Source organism: Mustelus asterias, unplaced genomic scaffold (genome assembly GCF_964213995.1).
Source record: "Mustelus asterias unplaced genomic scaffold, sMusAst1.hap1.1 HAP1_SCAFFOLD_570, whole genome shotgun sequence".
NCBI classification, from domain to species: Eukaryota; Metazoa; Chordata; class Chondrichthyes; order Carcharhiniformes; family Triakidae; genus Mustelus; species Mustelus asterias.
In genome coordinates, this window is record NW_027590520.1 from 133,429 (window position 1) to 159,107 (window position 25,679).

Sequence of the window (25,679 nt, forward strand, 5' to 3'; positions counted from 1 at the left end):
AGATAGAGTGAACGTTCAAAGACTATTTCCTCGGGTGGATGGAGCTATTACAAGGGGGCATAACTATAGGGTTCATGGTGGGAGATATAGGAAGGATATCAGAGGTAGGTTCTTTACGCAGAGAGTGGTTGGGGTGTGGAATGGACTGCCTGCAGTGATAGTGGAGTCAGACACTTTAGGAACATTTAAGCGGTTATTGGATAGGCACATGGAGCACACCAGGATGATAGGGAGTGGGATAGCTTGATCTTGGTTTCAGATAAAGCTCGGCACAACATAGTGGGCTGAAGGGCCTGTTCTGTGCTGTACTGTTCTATGTTCTATGTTAATGAGCAGGCTCCGATGTCTGCACTGGCTTTTTGTGAGAACAAGGTTAAAGTTTTCTTACTCTGCGTATTCTTCCTTCAATCATTTATCTAATTCCATTGAAGGATGTCGGGTTCTGTTCTGAACCGCTCCCCAAACCATCCCCTCCCAGTTTAACGCACTGTTTGATCTAACAATTCAATCCTGATGGTACCACAAGTAACCCGTTGTGTGTTACTGAATGGGTATTTGTTTCCTAACCACACAATCCTTCAGAACATGAACAGTGCTTTCTTTCCTTTAACAGGATTTATTATCATTTTAATGAATGGAATTGACAGGATCTTATAGAGAAGGAATTATCAGTTGAGGTAATTCAACAAATGGGGGCAGCATATTAAATTATACCCAATGCTGATTTAGTCTCAGAAATATAACCAGTTGAACTAGTCTATCAGTAGCTCAGTCCCTGTATCTCAGGTATTAACCAAACAATACAGCTCAGCTCCATCTGGAGCCATTGTGGCTGTAATTCAAAGCGGAACACACTGAGCTCCTACTAACCTCATTATAGCGACCTGTAAAAACTTATTCAAACTGAATCCAACATTTACTGATTTCTGTATCAAGAATCAGTCTCAGCATGACCATCTGTCATTAATGTCCGACTCGATTCAAATCTGTCGCTTTTAAATCCAAAGTGTATTATCTCACATTGTGCCCCAAGAAGGTCCTCCCACAATCTCGTCATTCTGTCTGTGGAGATCCTGTGCACCCTGTCCCTGGTTAATCGCATCACCTCTGATTCAAAATGAGAGGGATGGTGGGGAATAGAAAGAAGTTGAGCTGTGAGGGTCCCACTGTTGAATAAACTGTTTCTCAGTTACTGCCTGAGCTCACAGTGAGATAACAGCGACAGCCACAAAGGATGGATTCACTGCGGGAGCTCACAGTTAGATAATAGCTATAACTGGAAAGGATGGATTCACTGCAGGGAGCTCACAGTTAGATAATAGCTATTGCCACAAAGGATGGATTCACTGTGGGGAGCTGAGGAGCATAATCTCCCTGGGAGGAAACATATTTAAATGTGAGGAAGAAAGGGATACTTCACAATCAGTTCAGAAACTACATTGCCACTCTACCTCAATCACACCGGGTTTGCTGTCACTGTGCAGGTCCTGCCTTTGTCAGTTCACTGCAGCCAATTCCTGGTTATCTCAGTAGAAATGACACCGACCATCTGAGCTGAGCCTGTTTATAAAACGTGTGTCTCAGTTTCACCCTCTGGTAAAAGCTGTTATGAGATTATTTAGAGATTCCATTTATAGGAGAGAGAAACCAATTGAACCAGTTTGACAAGTCTGCACTCAATTCAGCTGGAAGCAATGTTTAAGGCTGGTTAGAAAGGTTATCATTTCCAATTCAGTCAGTGCAGTGAATTTCTATCTGTAACATTACAAAATGTCACAGTGTTCATCTGATATTTTGACTTTCAGCCAAACACTTGAGCGTGCTGTCATTACAAAAGTAATTGGTTGGAGCAGGGAGATGCAGACTGTGCAGCTAAACTCTGTATGTTGAGGGCACCAGAACTCCTAAAATTAATTACCTGTAAATTCAAAAATGAAACCTTCCCCAAAAGATACAGCAAATGTTATGGTAAAACCCATATCGAGGAAGGTCCAGGGCCCAGCCCGGTCTGAACTGGGATGTGGGAATGCTCTGATTCACCTCATTCCATCCCTCTTGAAAATGAAAAATAATGGTGTGGAATAGGAGTGATCTGATTCTGGGAGCCTCACTGTTAAACAGATCATCTTCATCACTGCTCCAGCTCAGTCACTGTACAAAACCACAAGGAAAGGGAATGGCTACAGCAGCCCGTGTGACATAGTCTGACTGAGAAAATGGTTTAAAATAAAGAAATACATAAAGTACAGGAGCAGACAAATCTTACCTTGACCTGCAGATTCTTTCCTTCCGTGTGGAGTCTGCGAGTTTTCTCTTTGTAAACTCATTGCTACCAAACGGGATGTTGTTCCTGGTTTTCTTTCAGCAAATCACAGTTCAGTAATTGGATCTGATGTCTGTAATTTGAGATTTGTATTACATCTCGATGGGTTAAATGGTTCCTGCTGTGCTGAAACGACTCTGACTCTGTCTCCTTCCTCCGACTGGAAGTTGCTGTTTAGAAAACACATCATTGAGCCAGTTTAAAAACTCTTTGAACTATGAACAAAATTAGTTACAAACAATTTGTAATGAATTGCTGTCACACAGTCAGTTCAATAGGAATCATGCCTCTGGAATGAATCACTGTGTGTCTCCCTGAAACTGTTTAAAAACTCCATCGATTTTCTCATGGTTGGACTTTGAAACTAAGAGCCGTTGTCAGATCATAGAATCATAGAAACCCTACAGTGCAGAAAGAGGCCATTTGGTCCATCGAGTCTGCATCGACCACAATCCCACCCCATATCCCAACATATTTACCCGCTAACCGACGGATCTCAGGATAATAAGGGGCAATTTTAGCATGGCCAATCAACCTAACCGGCACATATTTGGAGTGTGGGAGGAAACTGGAGCACCCGGAAAAAACCTACGCAGACACGAGAAGAATGTGCAAACTCCACACAGACAGTGACCCAATCCAGGAATCGAACCCAGGTCCCTGGAGCTGTGAAGTAGCAGTGCTAACCACTGTGCTATGGTGCCGCTCATAATGTTTCATTGCAGGATCTGATAACTGAAAAGGTGAACACATTAACTGTTTAACTGCTGAATGAAAGTGTGGTTGCACAGAGAGAAATTTATTTCCCCATGCTCACTCATATTATGAAACTGGATCTTATTCACTCCAGGCTGCCTGTCGACCCTGCCTCCTATGCTCACTGACCGACATTGGGATTCAGTCCAGAAATGCCTTGATTTTAAAGTTCTCTTTCCCATCTTCAATTTTCTGAATGATCTCACCCCTTCCGATATCTTTAACATTCCCCAACGCTGGAACCATCCAAAGTTTCAGCGTTCTTTCAATTCTGTGTCCCTCATTTCTTTCATCCCTCCATTGTCAGCCGTGCCTTCATCTGCCTGGGTCCAGAGCTCCAGAATGTACTCCCTTCTGTCCCTTAGAAATCTTTTACAAATCTGCCTCTTTTATCAAGCTTTTACTCTCCTGCCCAGTAAGGACAGTAAGACAATCAAATTGCCTGATTTTGCTCCAGTGAAGGACTTTGGAATATTTTATAGCATTAAAGGAGCTATAAGAATGCAAAGTGCTTTTGTTGAAATAAAAGCAAAATACTGTGGATGCTGGAATCTGAACCAAAGGGTGGGATGGGTGGCCCAGTGGTTAGCACTGGTGACTCTCAGTGCGAGAGACCCGGGTTCGATTTCCAGCTTGGATCACTGTGTGTGGACTTTGCACTTTCAACTCGTGTTTACCTGGGTTTCCTCCGTTGCTCCGGTTTCCTCCCACAGTCCGAAAGACGTGCTGCTTCGGTGCATTGGCCACGCTAAGTTCTCCCTCAGTGTAACCCGAACAGGCGCCGGAGTGCGTCGACTTGGGGATTTTCACAGTAACTTCATTGCAGTGTTAATGTAAGCCTACTTGTGACACTAATAAATAAACATAAACAGAAAATACTGGAAAATCTCAGCAGGTCTGACAGCATCTGTGGAGAGTGAATAGAGCCAAACGGCCCTCGGCAGAGCTGACCATGGTCCTTGCGAGCATTCCCCTCAGTGAAATGGAGCTCGTGGCGACAGGCTCTGAACTTTTGCACAAGACAAACACATCGCTGCTCTCTCCTTGATTTGGATATCGAGCCCTAACCACCAAAAATAACTTCTTTAATAACTCAGCTTTCCTATGGAAACTTGACTTACGATATTTTATGGTATGTCTGGCTGACTGTGAGAAATGGAATCTCAGTATGAGACCCCAAAATCATTGTTCGTGACCGATTATCCATTAATTCAGTAAATTTCCTTCCACATCGGTGTTGGCCTGATTCTGAAAATGATTCCTGGAGCTTCCTTTTGTTTGTGTGCAGAGTTCATTCCTGCTCTGTTCAAGGTCTTGGTGCAAAAGCTATCGGCTTCTCTTTCCCATCGGGCATTATGTGAGAAACTGCTGCCTCCATCCCATAAGATGATGCGTTACGTGCCATTGCAAAGATAAATTTGGATTAAAGTGTGTCAGGACTTCTGACTTTACTAGTACCTCTTTAGCTCGTACGAAGGCTTTCTCACACACATCCACCCATTTCCATTTCCGTTTCCTGTTATGACACAAAAAGTTGTGTAAATGTTTAAGAATAGTCGCTAGATTAGTGACAAACCTTTCATGAATAATACTTTAATGAGCCCAAAGGAGAACTAAGATGATTGATGTTGAGGTGCAGGTGCCTCAGAAATGGCTTTGACTTTTGAAGGCAATTTGTGCAGTCTCTTTGCATCTATAGAAGATTGGAAATCTTCCGTATTTATCTTTCCGTTCTCTTAATCCATGATCTTCTAGTCTCTGGAGTGTGACATCCAGGTTGTGGAGATGTTCTTCCTCATTCTGTCCAGTAACTTAGATATCACCTATGAAACACTGGACTCTTTCTAATCCGCTTAGAATTTGATCCATGGCACATTGGAACCACACAGGTGCAGACGTGATGCCAAATGGAAGTCGTGTATATCTGAATAGCCCTTGGTATGTCACAATAGTCAAATATTGTTGTGAATCTGGATCCACATTCATCTGGAGATAAGAACGATTAAGATCAATTTGACTGAAGTGTTGCCTTTAGCCGAACCAGTGAATAAATCCACCTCTCCATCATACAACATCTGTTAGCTCTGGGATCAGGCATTTCCCAAGAGTTATCATTAACTCTCCACAGCCGGTATGACACAGACAGCTGCCCAGTGAAATCCAGAGAGTCCCACTGGTCTCCACAACCTGGTTCCAGGTGGGATCCTGTTCACTGAGATTCCACACTGGGTAATCCCATTGGTTAAAGATTTACTCCCAGTGCAGGATGAAACCAGATTAATTGCCATGGCAGAGAATATTATCAAGGGAAATGTGGAGTTTGGTGATCAATGGTGAATTAAATAATCCTTCACTTGGTTTCTAACAGTCTGGCAGGGTTGTACTATGTTAAAATTTATGTTTGATGTGTTTGATTTGATGGAGTTTTGATATTAAGCTCTGGTAATGTATGAATTATATATCTCTGCACTTATACATTATAAGTGGATATGATTTCTCTGGACAGTGACACTCTCCATGAGATGAGTGCCTGGTTGAAGCTCTAATTTGAATATAGTTACCAAATTTCTCATTGTGTCAGCAGTTGACCAATGAACACTGTAGGAGGTGAAAGTAGTTACCACTCTTCTACTAATATTAACATCAATGTATAATATTTTCATTCGTAAAGGTATCATCAAATGAGGTCATATGGATTGAACTGAAGAACAAGAAAGGGACACTGACAGTTCTGGGAGTATAACATCGACCCCAGACAGTCAAAAGGAAGTCAAAGAGCAAATATGTAGTGAAATTGCTGGGAAGAATGTATTCAAGAGGCGGCTGGATATTGCATTTGGGGCAAATGGGATCAAAGGTTATGGGGAGAAAGCAGGATGAGGCGATTGAGTTGGACGATCAGCCATGATCGTAGTGAATGGCGGAGCAGCTCAAAGGGCTAAATGGCCTCCTCCTGCTCCTATCTTCTATGTTTCTATCCATAGAACACAGCACAGGAAACGGCCCTTCAGCCCACGATTTTGTGCTGAACATGACGCCAAATTAAACTAATCCCTTCTGCCTGCCCCTGGTCCGTATAACTCTCTTCTTTGCATATTCATGTGCTTCTCTAAAAGCCTATTAAATTCCCCTATCGTATTACCCCTGGCAACGCGTTACAGACACCAACCACCACCACTCCCGGCAACGTGATCCAGACACCTACCACCATCACCCCTGGCAACGTGATCCAGACACCTACCACCACCACCCCTGGCAACGTGACCCAGACACCTACCACCACCACCCCTGGCAACGTGACCCAGACACCTACCACCACCACCCCTGGCAACGTGACCCAGACACCTACCACCACCACCCCTGGCAACGTGACCCAGACACCTACCACCACCACCCCTGGCAATGCGTTCCAGACACCTACCACCACCACCCCTGGCAACGCATTCCAGACACCTACCACCGCCACTCCTGGCACCGCGGTCCAGACACCTACACTGACACCCCTGCCAACACGTTCCAGACACCTCCCACTCTGAGTAAAAAATATGCCTCTCACATCTCTGTTGAACATTCCCCCTCTCACGTTAAGTGCATGCCTCTTAGTAGTAACTCTCGGTAGAAAATCTTCTTGTAAAATTTTAGAGATTCCTTTCAGGTCTCCCCTCAGCCTCTGCTACTGCAGAGAAAAGAACCCCAGTTTGTCCATCCTCTCCTTATAGCTCATATCCCCGAATCTAGGCAGCATTCTGGTAAACCTCTTCTGCACCCTCCCCAAAGCCTCCACACCCCTCCTGCAACGTGGCAACCAGGATTGAATACAATACCCGAAGTGCAGCCGAACCAAAGTTTTATAAAGCTGCAACATGACATCCTAACTCTTAAACTCAATGCCCCGACCAATAAAGGCAAGCATGCCGTACACTTTCTTTCCCACCATATCTACTTGTGTAGCCACTTTCAGGGAGCTATGGACTTGAACCCCAAGATCCCTCTGTCCATCAATGCTATCCAGGGTCCTGCCATTGACTGTATACTTACCCTTAACATTTGACCTTCCAAAGTGCAACACTTCACACTTGCCCGGATTAAACTCCATCTGCTACCTCTCTGCAAATATCTGCAACTGATTTATATCCCGCTGTATCCTTTGACAACTTTCTATACTGTCCACAACTCCACATATCTAGAGTTGTCTGCAAATTTACTGACCCATCCATGTTATCATCCAAGTCATTTATATATATCCCAAAGCAATAGGTCCCAGTGCGGATCCCTGTGGAACATAACTAGTCACGGACCTCCAGCCTGAAAAACACCCTTCTACCACAACTCTCTGACTTCTTTGGGCAAGTCAATTCGGAATCCAAGTGGCCAAGTCACCGTGGATCCCATGCTTGTAAATCTTTTGGATGAGCCTAACATGAGGGGCCTTGTCGAAAGCCTTACTAAAGTCCATGTAGACTACATCCACTACTCTACCCTCATCGATCACCTTCATCACCCCTCAAAAAAAACAATCAAGTTAGTAAGACATAACCTGCCCCACACAGGCACATGCTGACTTTCCCGAATAGGCCTGGCCTTTCCAAGTGCAGAAACAAAATGGCAGCGATCAAAGTGGATTTCAACTGTCCCAAAATTAACTGACATGAATTGAGGTTAGGGGGCAAAGAACCATCAAAATGCATTTGTCCAACAATATACTCTACACGTGAAGGTTACAAAAGTATATTACAAGACTACTCAAAGCTGACAGCACACAAAGTGCAAAACAAATAAGTTTCTCCCAATTCTGTATGTTATTCACTCCATTCACAATCACAGTTAACATTTAGCGTGAACATATGTCAAACATGTAGCCTGAGGGTTTATTTTGAGTTTTCATTCTCTCGCTGAGGGGTCTCACTTTGTGGGAGCTGCCCCAGATTTTACTGTGGCCCCAGTACGTTATCCTGAACCTGGGAATGTGTCAGTCTGCAATTACAGAGCTGGAATTAAAAAGGAACTTGGAAACGCAAAGAGAGGGCAGGAAACAATAAGGGGGCAGTAAAAAAGGTAAGACAAAATATATTTTATAAAGACAAAAAATGCAAACAGATAATTCAGACAAGAATACCAAGGATTAAAAAACAAAATGGAAACTTGTGGATGGAGAGAGACAAAATGCACATGGTTCTTAATGATCTGTGTGTCTGTTTTCACAAAACAGGGGAGCGAAGCAGACCTCTCAGTTAAAGATGAGGGTTGTGAAATATTGAATGTGTTAAACTTAGTGAGGGATGAAGTGTTGAGATATTTACCATCTTTGAAAGACTTGGATGAAATGTATCCCAGGCTGCCAAGATGAGGAAGGGAATAAAAAGAAGCTTTAACCATCACTTTCCAGTGCTCTTTGGCTACAGCGTGATGTTGTCAGATTGGAGAACTGCTAATGTTGTACAGTTATTTAAAAAGCAGCAAGGGGTAATTACAGGTCAGTCAGTTTGATCTTGGTGGACAAATTATTCAAAGACCTTCCGACAGTTATTATAAATGATCCTTTGGAAAGGCATCAATTCGTAAAAGAAAGGTGAAGTCTGACTATCCTCACTGGATTTCTTTCAGATGAGAGAGACACTTGTTTGATGCAGTCTACGTGGGTTTTAGTGAGGTTTTTCTGACGACTGGTCAGAAAAGTAAAAGCCATTGGATCCAAGGGAAAGAAAGTGGTCATTTGGATCCAAAACTGGCTCAATGGCTAGAATCAAATTGTAATGGTGGATGGATATTTTTTGTAATTGAATGACAATCCAGTGAGGACTCCGTACTCGTCGCCTTGCTGTTTGTGGTAAATATCAATAATTCAGTCTTAAATATAGCAGTGATTGGCACAAGGAAGGTCCTCTGCTTATTTCTCCACTCTTCACAGTTCTGAACATTCCTCTGTAGTTCTTCGTCAGAGCCTCCCATTTCCAAATTCAACGAGCAATAATCCGAGCGAAAGGTGTGGAGAAGTTTCCTGACTTCCTGTAAACTAAACACAGGTCCTCTTCCTGAAGAGTGCTCCACCCATAAGCAGCCATTGTACCTCGGGGTTCCAGCCCTTCCAATATTGCGATCAAACATTTACTGGTTCCATCACCATTGGCCAGGCCTCATAAACCCCACATGGGAGACTTAATTGGGGCTGGAGTGAATTGCAGAAGAAAAACCTTCCTGAGGTTGCAAATGATCCTGCTACAGTGACTTAAATATAAGAGTCATGATTAAGAAGTTTGCAAGTTATATGAAAATTGGTTGAGTCGTTAACAGTGAGACAGAAAGCTTTAGAATGAAGGAAGATGTCTGTGGACTGAACAGCTGGGCAGAAAAGTGTCAAATAAAATTAATCCAGAGTAGTGTGAGGTAACGCATTTAGAAAAGGCGAATAAGCCGATGAAATACACAATAAATGGATGGATTCGGAAAAGAGAGACCAAAGAAACAGAGATATGTTGGAATCCAGGACAAGCTGCATGTACAGAATACTGGTCAAGGCATTAAATGTAAGAAGTTACATTAATCTTATCTTCTGTCTGCAAAAAATCCCTGTCTCTTCATTTCCGTGTAGTGTGTGTCAGTTCTATCCCTGATCCTCTGCATCAATGAGATAGAAATTTCTTGCAACTTGCTGAAATGAAACAAATTGGAAACGTGATTGTATCCCTTTTCAGTGAGGCTCACAGCTTTACCCTCTGTGTGAAAGCTGCTGCCCATCCTCAGCATGGAATTCAATTTAAACATTCCCCACTTACTGCAGAGAAGGGAGCGGCCCCATTCCAGGCATCAAATTCAACCAGTTTGACAACCTGCGGCTAATTCAACTGTCAACAAGTTTCATTTGAAATTTTACTTTGACTCTTCTTGTTCCAGAGATGTTCAGTAAATCAGTCAAATGATAAGAAACAAATTCCAACTGGGACTTCGGAATTTTGAGCAAACATTGATTTCCTGATATTTGTGGTTTCACCCCAGAACCCAGGAGCCAGTTCCTGGTCAATGAGCTGAGAGAAGGGCTGTTTCTCTACATGGAGATTAACCATTTAACTTCCAAACTGAATGATCTCTGAGCAACAATGGCTGCAGCTGCTGGGCAGTGAGCACTAACACTCCAGTTACATTTATTATTGTAAACCAGCAACTGAGACACCAAACACGGTGGATTCTGACCCAATGGAGTTATTCAAGAAGATGCTCAGAATTTCATTAACTCAGGATGACAAGTGAAGTGAATCAATGGCAGGTCATCGTCAACTGTCCTTATCGAGGATGACATCTACTCAGGGTAAATGGAGTTAAGATGCAGATTAGGCAACATTTAATTAAATAGAGGAATAGGCTCAAGGGGCAGAATAATTTCATCCTGTTACTGTATTTAAATGTTGGTTGAATAATGAAGTGTGAAACTTCTGGAGGATTTGCACCTCCCTTTTAATCAGTTGAACTCGGATTGTTTATTTCAGATGGTGCAACATTTTTATTCCGAGAATGATTGGATAATCAGTTTCAAAGGGCAACCTTTAGAAACCATAGTTTAGCAAAAACACTTTTTCAATGTTTGCTAAAAGAAGACATGAGGTTGCTTTGGCAGACAGAGTGAAGGAAAATCCAAAGAGCTTCTATAGGTATGTTAGGAGCAAAAGGATAGTGAGGGATAAAATTGGTCCTCTTGAAGACCAGAGTGGTGGACTGGAACCAAAAGAGATGGGGGAGATACTAAATGATTTTTTTGCATCCGTATTTACTGAGGAAACGGGCATGGAGTCTACGGAAATAGGGCAAACTGGTAGGGAGGCCATGGAACCTTTACAGATTAAAGGGGAGGAGGTGCTCGCTGTCTTGAGGCAAATCAGAGTGGATAAATCCCCAGGACCGGACAGGGTATTCCCACGGACCTTGAGGGAAGCTAGTGTTGAACTTGCAGGGGCCCTGGCAAACATATTTAAAATGGGGGAGCTGCCGGATGATTGGAGGGTGGCTCATGTTGTTCCGTTGTTTAAAAAAGGTTCCAAAAGAAATCCGGGAAATTATAGGCCAGTAAGTTTGACGTCGGTGGTGGGCAAGTTATTGGAAGGTGTGATAAGGGATAGGATCTACAAATATTTGGATAGACAGGGACCTATTAGGGAGAGTCAACATGGCTTTGTGCGTGGTAGGTCATGTTTGACCAATCTATTAGAGTTTTTCGAGGAGGTTACCAGGAAAGTGGATGAAGGGAGGGCAGTGGATGTTGTCTACCTGGATTTCAGCAAGGCCTTTGACAAGGTCCCTCATGGGAGGTTAGTTAGGAAGGTTCAGTCGCTAGGTATACATGGGGAGGTAGTAAATTGGATTAGACACTGGCTCAATGGAAGAACACAATCTCCACATCAATGGAAGAAGCCAGAGAGTGGTTGTGGAGGATTGCTTCTCTGAGTGGAGGCCTGTGACTAGTGGTGTGCCGCAGGGATCGGTGTTGGGTCCATTGTTGTTTGTCATCTATATCAATGATCTGGATGATAATGTGGTAAATTGGATCAGCAAGTTTGCTGATGATACAAAGATTGGAGGTGTAGTGGACAGTGAGGAAGGTTTTCAAAGCTTGCAGAGGGATTTGGACCAACTAGAAAAATAGGCTGAAAAATGGCAAATGCAATTTAACGCAGACAAGTGTGAGATCTTGCACTTTGGAAGGACAAACCAAAGAAGAACGTACAGGGTAAATGGTAGGGCTCTGAAGAGTGCAGTTGAACAGAGGGATCTGGGAATACAGGTACAGAATTCCCTAAAAGTGATGTCACAGGTGAATAGGGTCGTAAAGAGTGCCTTTGGTACATTGGCCGGAGTATCGAGTATAAAAGTTGGAGTGTTATGGTAAGGTTATATAAGGCATTGGTGAGGCCAAATTTGGAGTATTGTGTACAGTTTTGGTCACCTAGTTACAGGAAGGATGTAAATAAGATTGAAAGAGTGCAGAGAAGGTTCACAAGGATGTTGCCGGGACTTGAGAAGCTGAGTTACAGAGAGAGATTGAATAGGTTGGGACTTTATTCCCTGGAGCGTAGAAGATTGAGGGGAGATTTGATAGAGGTGTATAAGATTTTGATGAATATAGATAGAGTGAATGCAAGCAGGCTTTTTCGGCTGAGGCTAGGGGAGAAAAAAACCAGAGGGCATGGGTTAAGGGTGAAAGGAGAAAAGTTTAAAGGGAATATTAGGGGGGGCTTCTTCACGCAGAGTGGTGGGAGTGTGGAATGAGCTGCCGGATAAAGTGGTTAATGCGGGGTCATTTTTAATATTTAAGAAAAACTTGGACGGTTTCATGGATGAGAGAGGTGTGGAGGGATATGGTCCAAGTGCAGGTCAGTGGGACTAGGCATAAAATGGTTCGGCACAGACAAGAAGGGCCAAAAGGCTTGTTTCTGAGCTGTAATTTTCTATGGTTCTATGGTTCGATGTTCCATCCTGTGCCAGTTATAGAATCAGGCCCCTAAACTTACTGATAGTTTTATTCTGGGTTCAACCAAAATCGCTGAACAAAAGATTTGCTATCGAGTGATTTTAAATACACAGATTTGGAAATTACTGATTTATAACCTGATCCAATATGCTGAGGATTCTGGATCGGATCCACGAGGTTAAATATCAAATTTAATGTCAGATTGATAACAGTAAGACAGGTGAGAGCAGTGTGCACTCTAATATTGCTTCCAACTCTCCATCTCTGTTGGGCGAGTCCCACTGGTTCTCCTGCAGGACAAGACAACAACTCAGGTTGTTGTTTTACTGTGTGTAAATTACAGACAGTGTGGGCCTCCAAATGAAAAGAGAATCGAGCCAAAGTTTTGAGTCAGGATGACCCTTCATCTGAACTTGTATTTTAGCTCATACTTTAAGTTTCCTGACCTACTAGCTGTAATTGAATCAGAATTTGACCCTATTTAATTCCTAGAAATCAGGAACACAGAGACTCAGTGAGTTGGTAAAGCTACAACATTAAAAAAAACTGGAAATCTATGAATAAGCAGTGTGAGGCCATCCACTTCAGTTCTGAGTATTTTCTCTGTGGGAAGTTATGAGGGAAGTTGGATGAAAAAGTGATTACCATCTCCAGGTAAAAGAGATAAAAGCAAAGAGTTCAGGGAAGGAATTTCAGAGCTGCAGATCAAAGGGAGTGGAGATACACAGGAGGCCAAACGTGGAGGAATGCTGAGATCTCAGAGGGGAAAAACCATGGACCTATGTGAACAGGAGGTTGAAAATTCTAGGTCTGGAAGAAGACACAGAGCTAAAGAGAAATGAGGCCTCAAAGGGATATGAAATGCTGGATGAGATAGTTCTCCTGGATGACAAACCAAATAATTTTGGCTTATACTCTGAGTTGAGAGGAATAAGCGGTGATTGCACTGAAACATACAAGTATCTGAAAGGGCTGGGCAATGTAGACACTAAGTAATTATTTTCCACTCGTTCGGAAATCGGAAACAGCAGTGCAAAATCTCAGGATAAGCCGTGGATTGTTTAGAATTGGGGTGAGGAGAAATGTTTTCACTCAGAGGGTTGTGAATCTTTGGAATTCTCTGCCCCAGAGAAGGTGGATGATCCAGCACTGAAAATATTCAGGACTGAGATTTCTGATCTCTTATCGAGTGAAGGGACATGAGGAGCAGCTGGGAAAGTGGAGTTGGGGCAGAAGAGCAGCCACGATTATATTCAATGCAGAGCAGGGGCAAGGGGCCATGCAGTCTACAACTGACACTATTTCTGATGTGTTTAAATTAAAAGCCAGACATTTGCCAACTGGGGACCAAGGCAGTAATATACAAATTAACACTTTCAGTTCACTGCCTGGCAGACAGGAAAAGAAGATATTAATGTCCATGGAGAAGTAGTCAGGGTCAAAGCGGCAGTCAAGTTCACACATTTAGCCAATTAAGAATGGCTGGAACAGAAAAGAGAAAGATCTTACAATGGAGCGTGGACAGTCTTAACAACCATCACCTTGTCTGAATCCGCAATCACCAGCTTCCCCTTTCCCAAAATACAAATGAAGAATCTATCCACCCGCTGCTCTCCATTTTTTCAATTGCAGCTCCCAGCTTCACTTCCAACTGAAATCCTTCATGATAATTTGTGCTGCAATTTGAAAGGGAGCCCAAAAACAGAGACTTGGGAAAATGGGCAGAGATTTTAAAAGACAACACTGTTTAAAAAGCTGGGAAAAATTCCAAGTGCCGAATTCGCGTAAAAACTGGAGGAATTCCCGCTGGGGTTTATTTTGGTGGGATTTTCAAATCTCCCACACTCTGCGCACAATGCACTCGCGTGAATCTCCTTCAAAACCCAGGGCGGAGCCTATTCCAGCCGGAGAGGCCGGTGGCAGAGCACTGAGCGGGTCACTGTGCAGACGCTGCTTTGTCAGAGCAGAGACTGGGGCTGGCGCAGTAATCCACACTGCCAGCCTCCCGATTGCTGTCCAGCCCCGCGACCCCACACACATTACTGACCGTGCGACCCCCCACCCCTCCCCCACACGCCCTGATCACTGGTCTCGCAGACATGTCTGGGCCAGCCATGACCTCTCTACCCCCCACTGGCCTGGAGGGGGACTGGGGGGAGATGCTTCCGGCCCCAAAGACTTCAGTCCCAGGCCCGCTATGCAAATGGTCATCAGTATAATTTATACAGCTCCACACCGATTTCTGGCACAAAGCTGACTGCGCCAAAAATCTGGCCAGTGACACACGGAGGCCGTGGCACCCAGCGGGAAGCCCGCTACACGGTCTTCGCTTGCGTCTCTCAGCTCACTGCGCTGCTAGTGGACGGGGGGAATCACCCCCATAAACTACAAAAGGCGAGAGAAGGTTATGTTTATCATTCACCAGTTCAGCCTCAGCTACAGCACTGCGTCCAATTTGAGGTCTCTGGAAAGAATGTAAAGCAGCATTTCCGGCTCAGGTCCAAGAATCAGGATCTTTACCAAATGACTGCAAAGGTTCATGAAGGTGGCTCATCGCCACCTTCTTATCGACAATTAGGGATCAGCAACAAATGTCAGTGACGTCCTGATTCCATTGACAGAGAAGAAAAACTTCGGTTTTTTAGACCATGGAGAAACTGACACTATTCTCCGAGAGCAAAGAATAAAGAGCGTCTGAACAGGGGAGTTCAAAATGAGGAGGCTTTGATAATGAGAAGTGTTTCCACTGACAAAAGGGTCAGAAGCAGATAAGGACAAGTATTCCGCTTTGGATACGGTTGAGGGGGATGACATACCAGTGGTGAGCCGCAGTGAGAGGATCTCCAGCACTGTGTCCGTCTCTGTGGCTCGGGAGGGTAAGGGGCAGAGCGGGAGGGCAATAGTTATTGGGGACCCGTTAGTTAGAGGGATAGATAGGAGTTTCTGTGGCAGCAAAAGAGACTCACGGATGGTATGTTGCCTACCGGATGCCAAGGTCCGTGACGTCTCAGACCGTGTTTTCCGGATTCTGAAGGGGGAGGGGAAACAGTCACAAGTCGTGGTACACATTGGAACCAATGACATAGGTAAGAGAAGGGACGGGGATTTAAAGCAGGAATTTCTGGAGCTGGGCTGGAAGCTGAGAGCCAAGACAAAACATGTGGTCATCTCTGGTACGTTGCCGGTGCCACATGATAGCGAGTTGAGGAACAGGGAGAGAGTGCAGTTAAACATGTGGTTGCAGGGATGGTGTAGGAGGGAGGGTTTCAGATACGTGAATAATTGGAACACATTCTGGGGAAGGTGGGACCTGTACAAACAGGACGGGGTACACCTGAACCAGAGGGGCACCAATATCCTAGGAGGGAAATTTGTTACGGCTCTTCAGGGGGTTTAAACTAATTTGTCAGGGGAGTGGGAAAAGGAGTTGTAGTCCGGAAGTCAGTGCGGGTGGTGAGGTATTAGGGAAGGTATCAGGGTCAAGGGTGGGTACCGGTAGACAGGAAGGTGGGTTGAAGTGTGTCTTTTTCAATGCAAGGAGCATCTGGAACAAGGTAGATGAACTTGGGGCGTGGATTGGTACTTGGGACTACGATGTTGTGGCCATTTCGGAGACGTGGGTAGAACAAGGACAGGAATGGTTGTTGGACGTTCCGGGGTATAGATGTTTCACTAAGTGTAGGGAAGCTGGTAAAAGAGGTGGAGGAGTGGCATTGTTAATCAGGGATAGTTTAACGGCTGCGGAAAGGCACTTCGTGGGGGATCTGCACACTGAGGTAATATGGGCTGAAGTTAGAAATAGGAAAGGAGCGGTCACGTTGCTAGGAGTTTACTATAGGCCCCCAAATAGTAATAGAGATGTGGAGGAAGAAATTGCTAAGCAGATTATGGATATGTGTGGGGGTCACAGGGTAGTTGTCATGGGGGACTTTAACTTTCCAAATATTGATTGGAACCTTTGTAGGTCAAATAGTTTGGATGGGGCAGTTTTTGTGCAGTGTGTGCGGGAGGGCTTCCTGACACAATATGTGGATGGGCCGACTAGAGGTGAGGCCACATTGGATTTGGTACTGGGAAATGAACCGGGCCAAGTGTTAGATTTGGTTGTGGGAGAGCAATTTGGAGATAGTGACCACAATTCGGTGTCTTTTGTTATTGCAATGGAGAGGGATAGGGCCGTACGGCAGGGCAAGGTTTACAATTGGGGGAGGGGTAATTATGATGCGATTAGGCAAGAATTAGGGGGCATAAGTTGGGAACAGAAACTGTCAGAGAAAGGAACTAATGAAAAGTGGAACTTTTTCAAGGAACAAATACTGGATGTCCTTGATAAGTATGTTCCTGTCAGGCAGGGAGGAAATGGCCAAGTGAGGGAACCATGGTTCACAAAAGAGGTGGAATGTCTTGTGAAAAGGAAGAGGGAAGCTTATGTAGGGATGAGGAAACAAGGTTCAGATGGCTCGATTGAGGGTTACAAGTTAGCAAGGAATGAGCTGAAAAAGGGGCTTCGGAGAGCGAGGAGGGGACACGAGAAGTCCTTGGCGGGTCGGATCAAGGAAAACCCCAAGGCTTTTTACTCTTATGTGAGGAATAAAAGAATGACCAGGGTGAGGTTAGGGCCGGTCAAGGACAGTAGGGGGAACTTGTGTATGGAGTCAGTAGAGATAGGCGAGGTGATGAATGAATACTTTTCATCAGTGTTCACCAAGGAGAGGGGCCATGTTTTTGAGGAAGAGAAGGTGTTACAGGCTAATAGGCTGGAGGAAATAGATGTTCGGAGGGAGGATGTCCTGGCAGTTTTGAATAAACTGAAGGTCGGTAAGTCCCCTGGGCCTGATGAAATGTATCCTAGGATTCTTTGGGAGGCAAGGGATGAGATTGTAGAGCCTTTGGCTTTGATCTTTGGGTCCTTGCTGTCCACGGGGATGGTGCCAGAGGACTGGAGAATGGCGAATGTTGTTTCTCTGTTTAAGAAAGGGAATAGAAATGACCCTGGTAATTATAGACCGGTTAGTCTTACTTCGGTGGTTGGTAAATTGATGGAAAAGGTCCTTAGAGATGGAATTTACGACCATTTAGAAAGATGCGGATTAATCCGGGATAGTCAGCACGGATTCATGAAGGGCAAGTCGTGCCTCACAAATTTGATAGAATTTTTTGAGGAGGTAACTAAGTGTGTTGATGAAGGTAGGGCAGTTGATGTCATATACATGGATTTTAGTAAGGCGTTTGATAAGGTCCCCCATGGTCGGCTTATGATGAAAGTGAGGAGGTGTGGGATAGAGGGAAAGTTGGCCGATTGGATAGGTAACTGGCTGTCTGATCAAAGACAGAGGGTGGTGGTGGATGGAAAATTTTCGGATTGGAGGCAGGTTGCTAGCAGAGTGCCGCAGGGATCAGTGCTTGGTCCTCTGCTCTTTGTGATTTTTATTAATGACTTAGAGGAGGGGGCTGAAGGGTGGATCAGTAAATTTGCTGATGACACCAAGATTGGTGGAGTAGTGGATGAGGTGGAGGGCTGTTGTAGGCTGCAAAGAGACATAGATAGGTTGCAATGCTGGGCTGAAAAATGGCAAATGGAGTTTAACCCTGATAAATGTGAGGTGATTCATTTTGGTAGGACTAATTTTAATGTGGATTACAGGGTCAAAGGTAGGGTTCTGAAGACTGTGGAGGAACAGAGAGATCTTGGAGTTCATATCCACAGATCTCTAAAGGTTGCCACTCAAGTGGATAGAGCTGTGAAGAAGGCCTATAGTGTGTTAGCTTTTATTAACAGGGGGTTGGAGTTTAAGAACCGTGGGGTTATGCTGCAACTGTACAGGACCTTGGTGAGACCACATTTGGAATATTGTGTGCAGTTCTGGTTAGCTCACTATAAGAAGGATGTGGAAGCGCTGGAAAGAGTGCAGAGGAGATTTACCAGGATGCTGCCTGGTTTGGAGGGTAGGTCTTATGAGGAAAGGTTGAGGGAGCTAGGGCTGTTCTCTCTGAAGCGGAGGAGGCTGAGGGGAGACTTAATAGAAGTTTATAAAATGATGAAGGGGATAGATAGAGTGAATGTTCAAAGACTATTTCCTCGGGTGGATGGAGCTATTACAAGGGGCATAACTATAGGGTTCGTGGTCGGAGATACAGGAAGGATATCAGAGGTAGGTTCTTTACGCAGAGAGTGGTTGGGGTGTGGAATGGACTGCCTGCAGTGATAGTGGAGTCAGACACTTTAGGAACATTTAAGCGGTTATTGGATAGGCACATGGAGCACACCAGGATGATAGGGAGTGGGACAGCTTGATCTTGGTTTCAGATAAAGCTCGGCGCAACATCGTGGGCCGAAGGGCCTGTTCTGTGCTGTACTGTTCTATTTTCTATGTTCTAGGACAGATTTATGGTGTTCTGTAATTGGTAAAGGAGCCAGAAGGGAGATGAGTTATGTTTTAAACAGCAAGTTCTGATCTGGAAAGAACTATCTGAAAGAGTGAGGCCGTAAATAACCTCCCCCTCCTGTTTCCCCTCCAACGGTCTGCTCTGAGGATTTTAGGGTTTTGAATGGAATTATCAGTTGATAGAAATTTTGCTCACTGATGTGAGACCTCAGGACAAGGGGACAAATATCTTATGATCAGAGCCAGGATATTCAGGGGATAAATTTAGGAAACACTTGCTCACACAAAGGGTGGGGGAAGTGTGGAACTCTCTCCCACATATAGCTGCAGATATTAGCTGTTGAATATTTTCCCAGTGTCTGCGTGGGTTTCCTCCGGGTGCTCTGGTTTCCTTCAACAGTCCAAAGATGTGCGGGTTAGGTGGATTGGCCACGCTAACCTGACCCTAGAGTCAGGGGTTAGCAGGGTAAATATGTGGGTGTTATTGGGGTGGGGCCTGGGTGGGATTGTGGTCGGTGCAGACTTGCTGGGCTGAATGTGCTCCTTCTGCACTGTGGGGATTCTGTGAACAATTTTCACTCTGAGATGGGGATATTTCTGCTGCCAGAAGGTGTGGATCTGAAGCCCAGGCGGCTGGATGGAGTTTGTCTCCCTCATCAATGGGCAGCTCAGGCTGCAGGGACTGAATGTCTGGCTCCTCCTCTTGCTGCTGCCGGAGCTCAGAGCTTGTGCAGCTTCTGGAGCTGGGGGAGGCCATTCGGCCGCTTCAATATGGGACAGCCCACCTTTCAGACAGTTTATCCCTTGTCTGATGTCGGTGAGCTTTGTGTTATTTTTATTGAAGGGTCATTAACATTGTGCAGATTCACACAGACTCTCTCCATGTTACTGGGTCACCAATGTTGCTGATCTTTCCCCTGAGCGGGGACACTCACAATAAGGAAACAGCCTCCTCACCCAGGCCCGGCCCGTTGCTAAGGGAACCTGGCTCAGTCACTGCGCAGGCCCGGCCTGTTGCTAAGGGAACGCGGCTCAGTCACTGCGCAGGCCCGGCCCGTTGCTAAGGGAATGCGGCTCAATCACTGCGCAGGCCCGGCCCGTTGCTAAGGGAATGCGGTTCAATCACTGCGCAGGCGCAGCCTGTTGCTAAGGGAATGTGGCTCAGACACTGCGCAGGCTCGAGCCCGCTGAAGTCAGCTCAGCAGGTCACGTGACGAGCTGTCAATCAATTGCCTATTCAGCATCTTTGTTCAATCATTGACTGAATAAATTCTGTTAACCTGTTGCATCAAACTCACTGTCTGGTGTCTTTTCATCTTGTTCCAGGAACTTAGTTCATCTCAGTGAGTCTCACACAAGCAGCTGGAGGCACTTTGTGCTCTCATGGTTATCCTGTCCACCCAAATAGTCTGAAGATTTCAAAGGTTTGTGTGAGATTCTTGAATTTAACAATGTATGGGAATAACAATAAACATATGGAATTTTAACCATATCTCACCATTGACTTCAATCATGCACACGTACAAACGCATGTACGCACACACAGAGATGGCCCGGAACTTGCACATGTTCACGTGTGATTTCAAGAAGAAATTAGATATAACTTTTGGGGCTAAAGGGATCGCGGGATTAGGGAGGGGAAGGGGAGATCAGGATATTGAATTTGATGATTAGCCATGAGGAAGAGTTCATAGAGTGTATCTGCGATACCTTCCTTGAACAGTATGTAATGGAACCTACAAGGGAGCAAGCTATCCTAGATCTGGACCTGTGTAATGTGACGGGAATAATTAGTGATCTTACAGTTAGGGATCCTCTTGGAAGAAGCGATCACAGTATGGTTGAATTTAAAATACAGATGGAGCGTGAGAAGGTAAAATCCAATACCAATGTCTTCTGCTTAACCAAAGAGACTACAAAGGGATGAGGGAGGAGTTGGCTCAGGGAAACTGGGAGCAAAAACTTTATGGTGGAACAATTGAGGAAAGTGGAGGGCTTTCAAAGCGATCTTTCACAGTGCTCAGCAAAAGTATATACCAGTGATAAGGAAGGACTGTAGAAAAAGAGATAATCAGCCATGGATAGCTGAGGAAATAAAGGAGGGTATCAAATTGAAAGAAAATGCATACAAAGTGGCAAAGATTAGTGGGAACCTGGAGGATTGGGAAATCTTTAAAGGTCAGCAGAAAGCCACAAAAAAAGCTATAAAGGAAAATAAGATGGATTATGAGAGTAAACTCGCTCAGAATAAAAAAAACAGACAGCAAAAGTTTCTACAAATATATAAAATGAAAAAGAATGACTAAAGTAAACATTGGTCCTTTAGAGGATGAGAAGGGCGATGTAAGAACTGGATATGAGAAAATGGCTGAGGCATTGAACAGGTATTTTGCGTCAGTCTTCACAGTGGAAGACACAAATAACATGCCAAGAATTGATGAGTGGAAGGCTATGGCAGGTGAGGACCTCAAAACTATCATTATCATGAAAGAGGTAGTGTTGGGCAAGTTAATGAGGCTAAAGGTAGACAAGTCTCCTGGCCCTGATGAAATGCATCCCAGGGAACTAAAAGAGATGGTGGGGGAAATGCACTGGTGATAATTTACCAAAATTCGCTGGACTCTGGCATGGTTCTCGCAGATTGGAAAACAGCAAATGTGAAGCCACTGTTTAAAAAAGGAGGTAGACAAAAGGCAGGTAACTATAGGCCAGTTAGCTTAACTTCTGGAGTAGAGAAAATGCTTGAAGCTATCATCAAGGAAGAAATAGCGAGACATCTGGATATAAATTGTCCCATTGGTAAGATGCAGCATGGGTTCATGAAGGGAAGGTCATGTTTGACTAATTTGGTGGAATTCTTTGAGAACATTACTTGTGCAGTGGACAATGGGGAACCTGTGGATGTGGTGTATCTGGATTTCCAAAAACCATTTGGCAAGGTGCCGCACCAAAGACTGCTACATAAGATAAAGGTGCACGGTGTTATGTGTAATGTATTGCATGGATAGAGGATTGGTTAACTAACAGAAAGCAAAGAGTGGGGTAAATGGGTGTTTTTCTGGTTGCCGATCACTGACTAGTGGTATGCCTCAGAGATCAGTGTTGGGACTGCAATTGTTTACGATTCACATTGATGATTTGGAGCTGGGGACCAAGTGTAGTGTGCCAAAATTCGCAGATGATACTAAGATGGGTGGCAGAGCAAAGTGTGCAGAGGACGCTGAAAGTCTGCAAAGGGATATAGATAGTTTGTGAGTGGATGAGAGTCTGGCAGATGGAGTACAATGTTGGTAAATATGAGAGCATTCATTTTGGTTGGAATAACAGCAAAATGGACTATTATTTAAATAGTAAAAAATTGCAGCATGCTGCTGTGCAGAGGGACCTGGGTGTTTTTGTGCAGGAATCTCAAGGAGTTGGTTTGCAGGTGCAGCAGGTACTTAAGAAGGTAAATGGAATTTTGTCCTTCATTGCTAGAGGGATGGAGTTTAAAAACAGCGAGGCTATGTTGCAGTTGTATCAGGTGCTGGTGAGGCCACACCTGGAGTACTGTGCACAGTTTTGGTCTCCTTACTTGAGAAAGGATATACTGGCACTGGAGGGGGTGCAGAGGAGATTCAAAAGTTGTTTCCGGAGTTGAGAGGGTTGGCTTATGAGCAGAGACTGAGTAGACTGGGGCTATACTCATTGGAATTCAGAAGAATGAGGGGAGGTCTTATAGAAACATATAAGATTATGAAGGGAATAGATAAGATAGAAGCAGGGAAATTATTTCCACTGGCAGCAAAACTAAAACTAGGGGGCATAGCCTCAAAATAAGGGGGAGCAGATTTAGGACTGAGTTGAGGAGGAACTTCTTCACACAAAGGGTTGTGAATCTGTGGAATTCCCTGCCCAGTGAAGCAGTTGAGGCTACCTCGTTGAATGTTTTAAGGCAAGGATAGATACATTTTTGAACAGTAAAGGAATTAAGGGTTATGGTGAGCGGTCGGGTAAGTGGAGCTGAGTCCACGAAAAGATCAGCCTTGATCTTATTGAATGGCAGAGCAGGCTCAAGGGGCCAGATGGACTACTCCTGCTTCTAGTTCTTATGACCAAAATGAATGGTGGAGCAGGCTCGAAGGGCCGAATGGCCTCCTCCTGCTTCTCGTTTCTATGTTTCACACATAACCCCCATGCAGGCAAACACTTACACACTCACACACTCAATTTCTCTCACAAACACAGACACACACACTCGCACACAGGCACACACCCCTCCCATGCACATATACACACACGCACACATACATGCAGAATACACACACACGTATACACACAACCAAATACGCCTATGCAGACCACCTCACACCCTGATACACACACACACATACTGATACATACACCAATATACGCACGCAGACACACACACACACACAGACACGCACACAAACAAATACAATCTCCCATTTCATTGTTTCATCAAACAAGGACAGGACAGTTCAGAAAATGCAGTTAGATACAGATGAAAACTCCCTTCATATCAGCCTCTCTTTCCCACTCTCCATCCAGCTGGAGTGGGCAAGAGAGAAACAGGGATAGAGATAGAGAGAGAGTAACAGAGAGAGGGGAGAAAAGGAATGGAGTGAGAGTCACAGAGAGGGAGAGGAAGTGATTGAGATAGAGTGTGTTCGGCAGAGTTCCTGCAATGCTGAGTACAATGGCCTTTGAAGGTACCACGCAGAACACAACAAATAGGAGCAGAAGTGGGCCATTCTGCCCCTTGAGGCTGCTCCTCCCATTGATAAGATCATGGCTGATCTGACTGTGGCCTGAACTCTACTTTGCTGCCTGTCTCCCCATAATGCTCAACTCACTCTCTGGGGAAAGTGGTTAGCACTGCTGCTTCACAGCGCCAAGGACCTGGATTTGATTCCCAGCTTGGGTCACTGTCTGTGTGGAGTTTGCATGTTCTCCTCGTGTCTGCATGGGTTTCCTCCGGGTGCTCCGGTTTCCTCCCATATTCTGGTTCGGTGCATTGATCCGAACAGGCGCCAACTAGAGGAATTTCACAGTAACTTCATTGCAGTGTTAATGTAAGACTGACTTGTGACCAATAAATGAATTTTAACTTTGAATTCTAAATACTAACCACCCCCTGAGAGAACAAATTATTCCTCCTCATCTCCATCTTTAATGGGCGCTGTATGAATTTTAAACTGTGCCCTCCCTGATACTAGATTCCCCCATGTTGGCCCTGTTCTGTGATAATACAGATGTTTAAAGATTATTCAGTAGTTCTTTAAGGGTAGCAGACACAGGGAAAAAAGAAGTGACTCTGTACACAACAGATATATTTCAAGGGTATATATATGAGTGGGCAGTAATCTTCTCTCAGAATCAGACAGATTGTGGGTTCAGCTCAGAGCCTCAAATACTAGGCCCTTAGCATCGATCAGAGACTCCGAACACAGCATGATGGGAGAGGGGACAAAGGAAACTGGTGTTGAATTTGTGAGCCTTGCTTTGTGGGAAGCTTTAGTGCTTGGGGAGAATGTCAACTTTTGAATGGACCTACCATATATTAAGCTGATCTTTCACTACACACTATCAGTAACTGCAACACTATATTCTGCACCCTTTCCTCTCCTTCTCCCCTGTGTACTCTATGAACGGTATGTTTTGTCTGTATAGCGCACAAGAAACAATACTTTTCACTGCATCCCAATACAAATCAATCAAATCAAATCAAATTAACACGGTGAAGTTTGGGCCCTGTGGGGTGACAGTTGTCTGAATACAGATTCTATCTTATTGTAACATTCAGGTACCACGTGTACTGAGCTCACCAGCGTTCTGTCTGTATTGTGTGAATCCACTCTTGAAATATCCAGAGGGATAGAGAGAGAGAGGAAGAGATACAGAGTAACAGAGAGGTCGGGAGAATGAGAGAGAGCAATGCAGAGAGTAACAGTTGTCTGAATACAGATTCTATCTTATTGTAACATTAAGCTACCACATGTACTGAGCTCACCAGCATTTGCAGAAGCCATTATATAAATACTGTTCTGTCTGTATTGTGTGAATACAATCTTGAAATTTGCACTCATGTTGCTAATTCTGCCAAGACAGAAACAGAAAGAGTGTTTGAATTCTCCGTGATTAGACTCCTTAACGGTAAACAACATGGTGGATGAGAGGGATAGAGAGGGAGAGGAAGAGAGAGAGATGGAGCGATGCAGAGTAACAGAGAGATAGGGAGAGGGAGCAATGCAGAGAGTAACAGTTAGACAGTGAGGAATAGAGATTAATTCAGATGGATAGTGAGTGACAGGGGAGTCCGAGACGCTACATAAACAAGGTAAAGATTTGAAAATGGAGGAGTGTTTCTTACCCACTTTTAAAAGATAATCCACACTCACACCACTCACATTTCACACTCTCTGCTCAGTCCTGTGTTGGGGGGTGTTGAGTGTGGGATCAGTGTTTGCTTTTCTCAAACCGCACTGATATTCCCAACAAGGGCAAGAGGTTTCAGTGTTTAAAACTGTAAACATTTAAAAACAAAACTAGACTGGATTTGGTTAAATCTCATGGGATCCAGGATGAGGTGGCCAAATGGATACAAAATTGGTTGATGACAGAAGACAGAAGGTGGTTGTAGAGGGTTGTTCTATTTTCAAACTGGAGGCCTGTGACCAGCGGGGTGCCTCAGGGATCGGTGCTGGGTCCCCTGCTATTTGTAATTTATATTAATAATTTAGATGAGAATTTAGGA

General features: G+C 44.5%; 1 protein-coding gene across 6 annotated transcripts in view; it reads right to left on the reverse strand.

Annotated features, from left to right (window-relative positions):
* LOC144487067 (NACHT, LRR and PYD domains-containing protein 3-like) overlaps positions 1-25,679 on the reverse strand; it is a 53,152-nt gene that overhangs the window by 23,554 nt on the left and 3,919 nt on the right. For 2 of the 6 annotated variants that reach the window (XM_078205125.1, XM_078205120.1), the window contains 2 exons: positions 20,221-20,331; positions 2,267-2,493 (listed from right to left, as the gene is read on the reverse strand). In XM_078205125.1, the coding sequence (XP_078061251.1) occupies positions 2,267-2,327 (61 nt within the window). In that variant the 5' untranslated portion in view covers positions 2,328-2,493; positions 20,221-20,331. Of the gene's footprint in view, positions 1-2,266; positions 2,494-3,756; positions 3,842-4,537; positions 4,596-20,220; positions 20,332-24,935; positions 25,022-25,679 lie in introns of those variants that run through there. The other 4 variants (XM_078205122.1, XM_078205124.1, XM_078205126.1 and 1 more) reach the window with 4 other exon arrangements.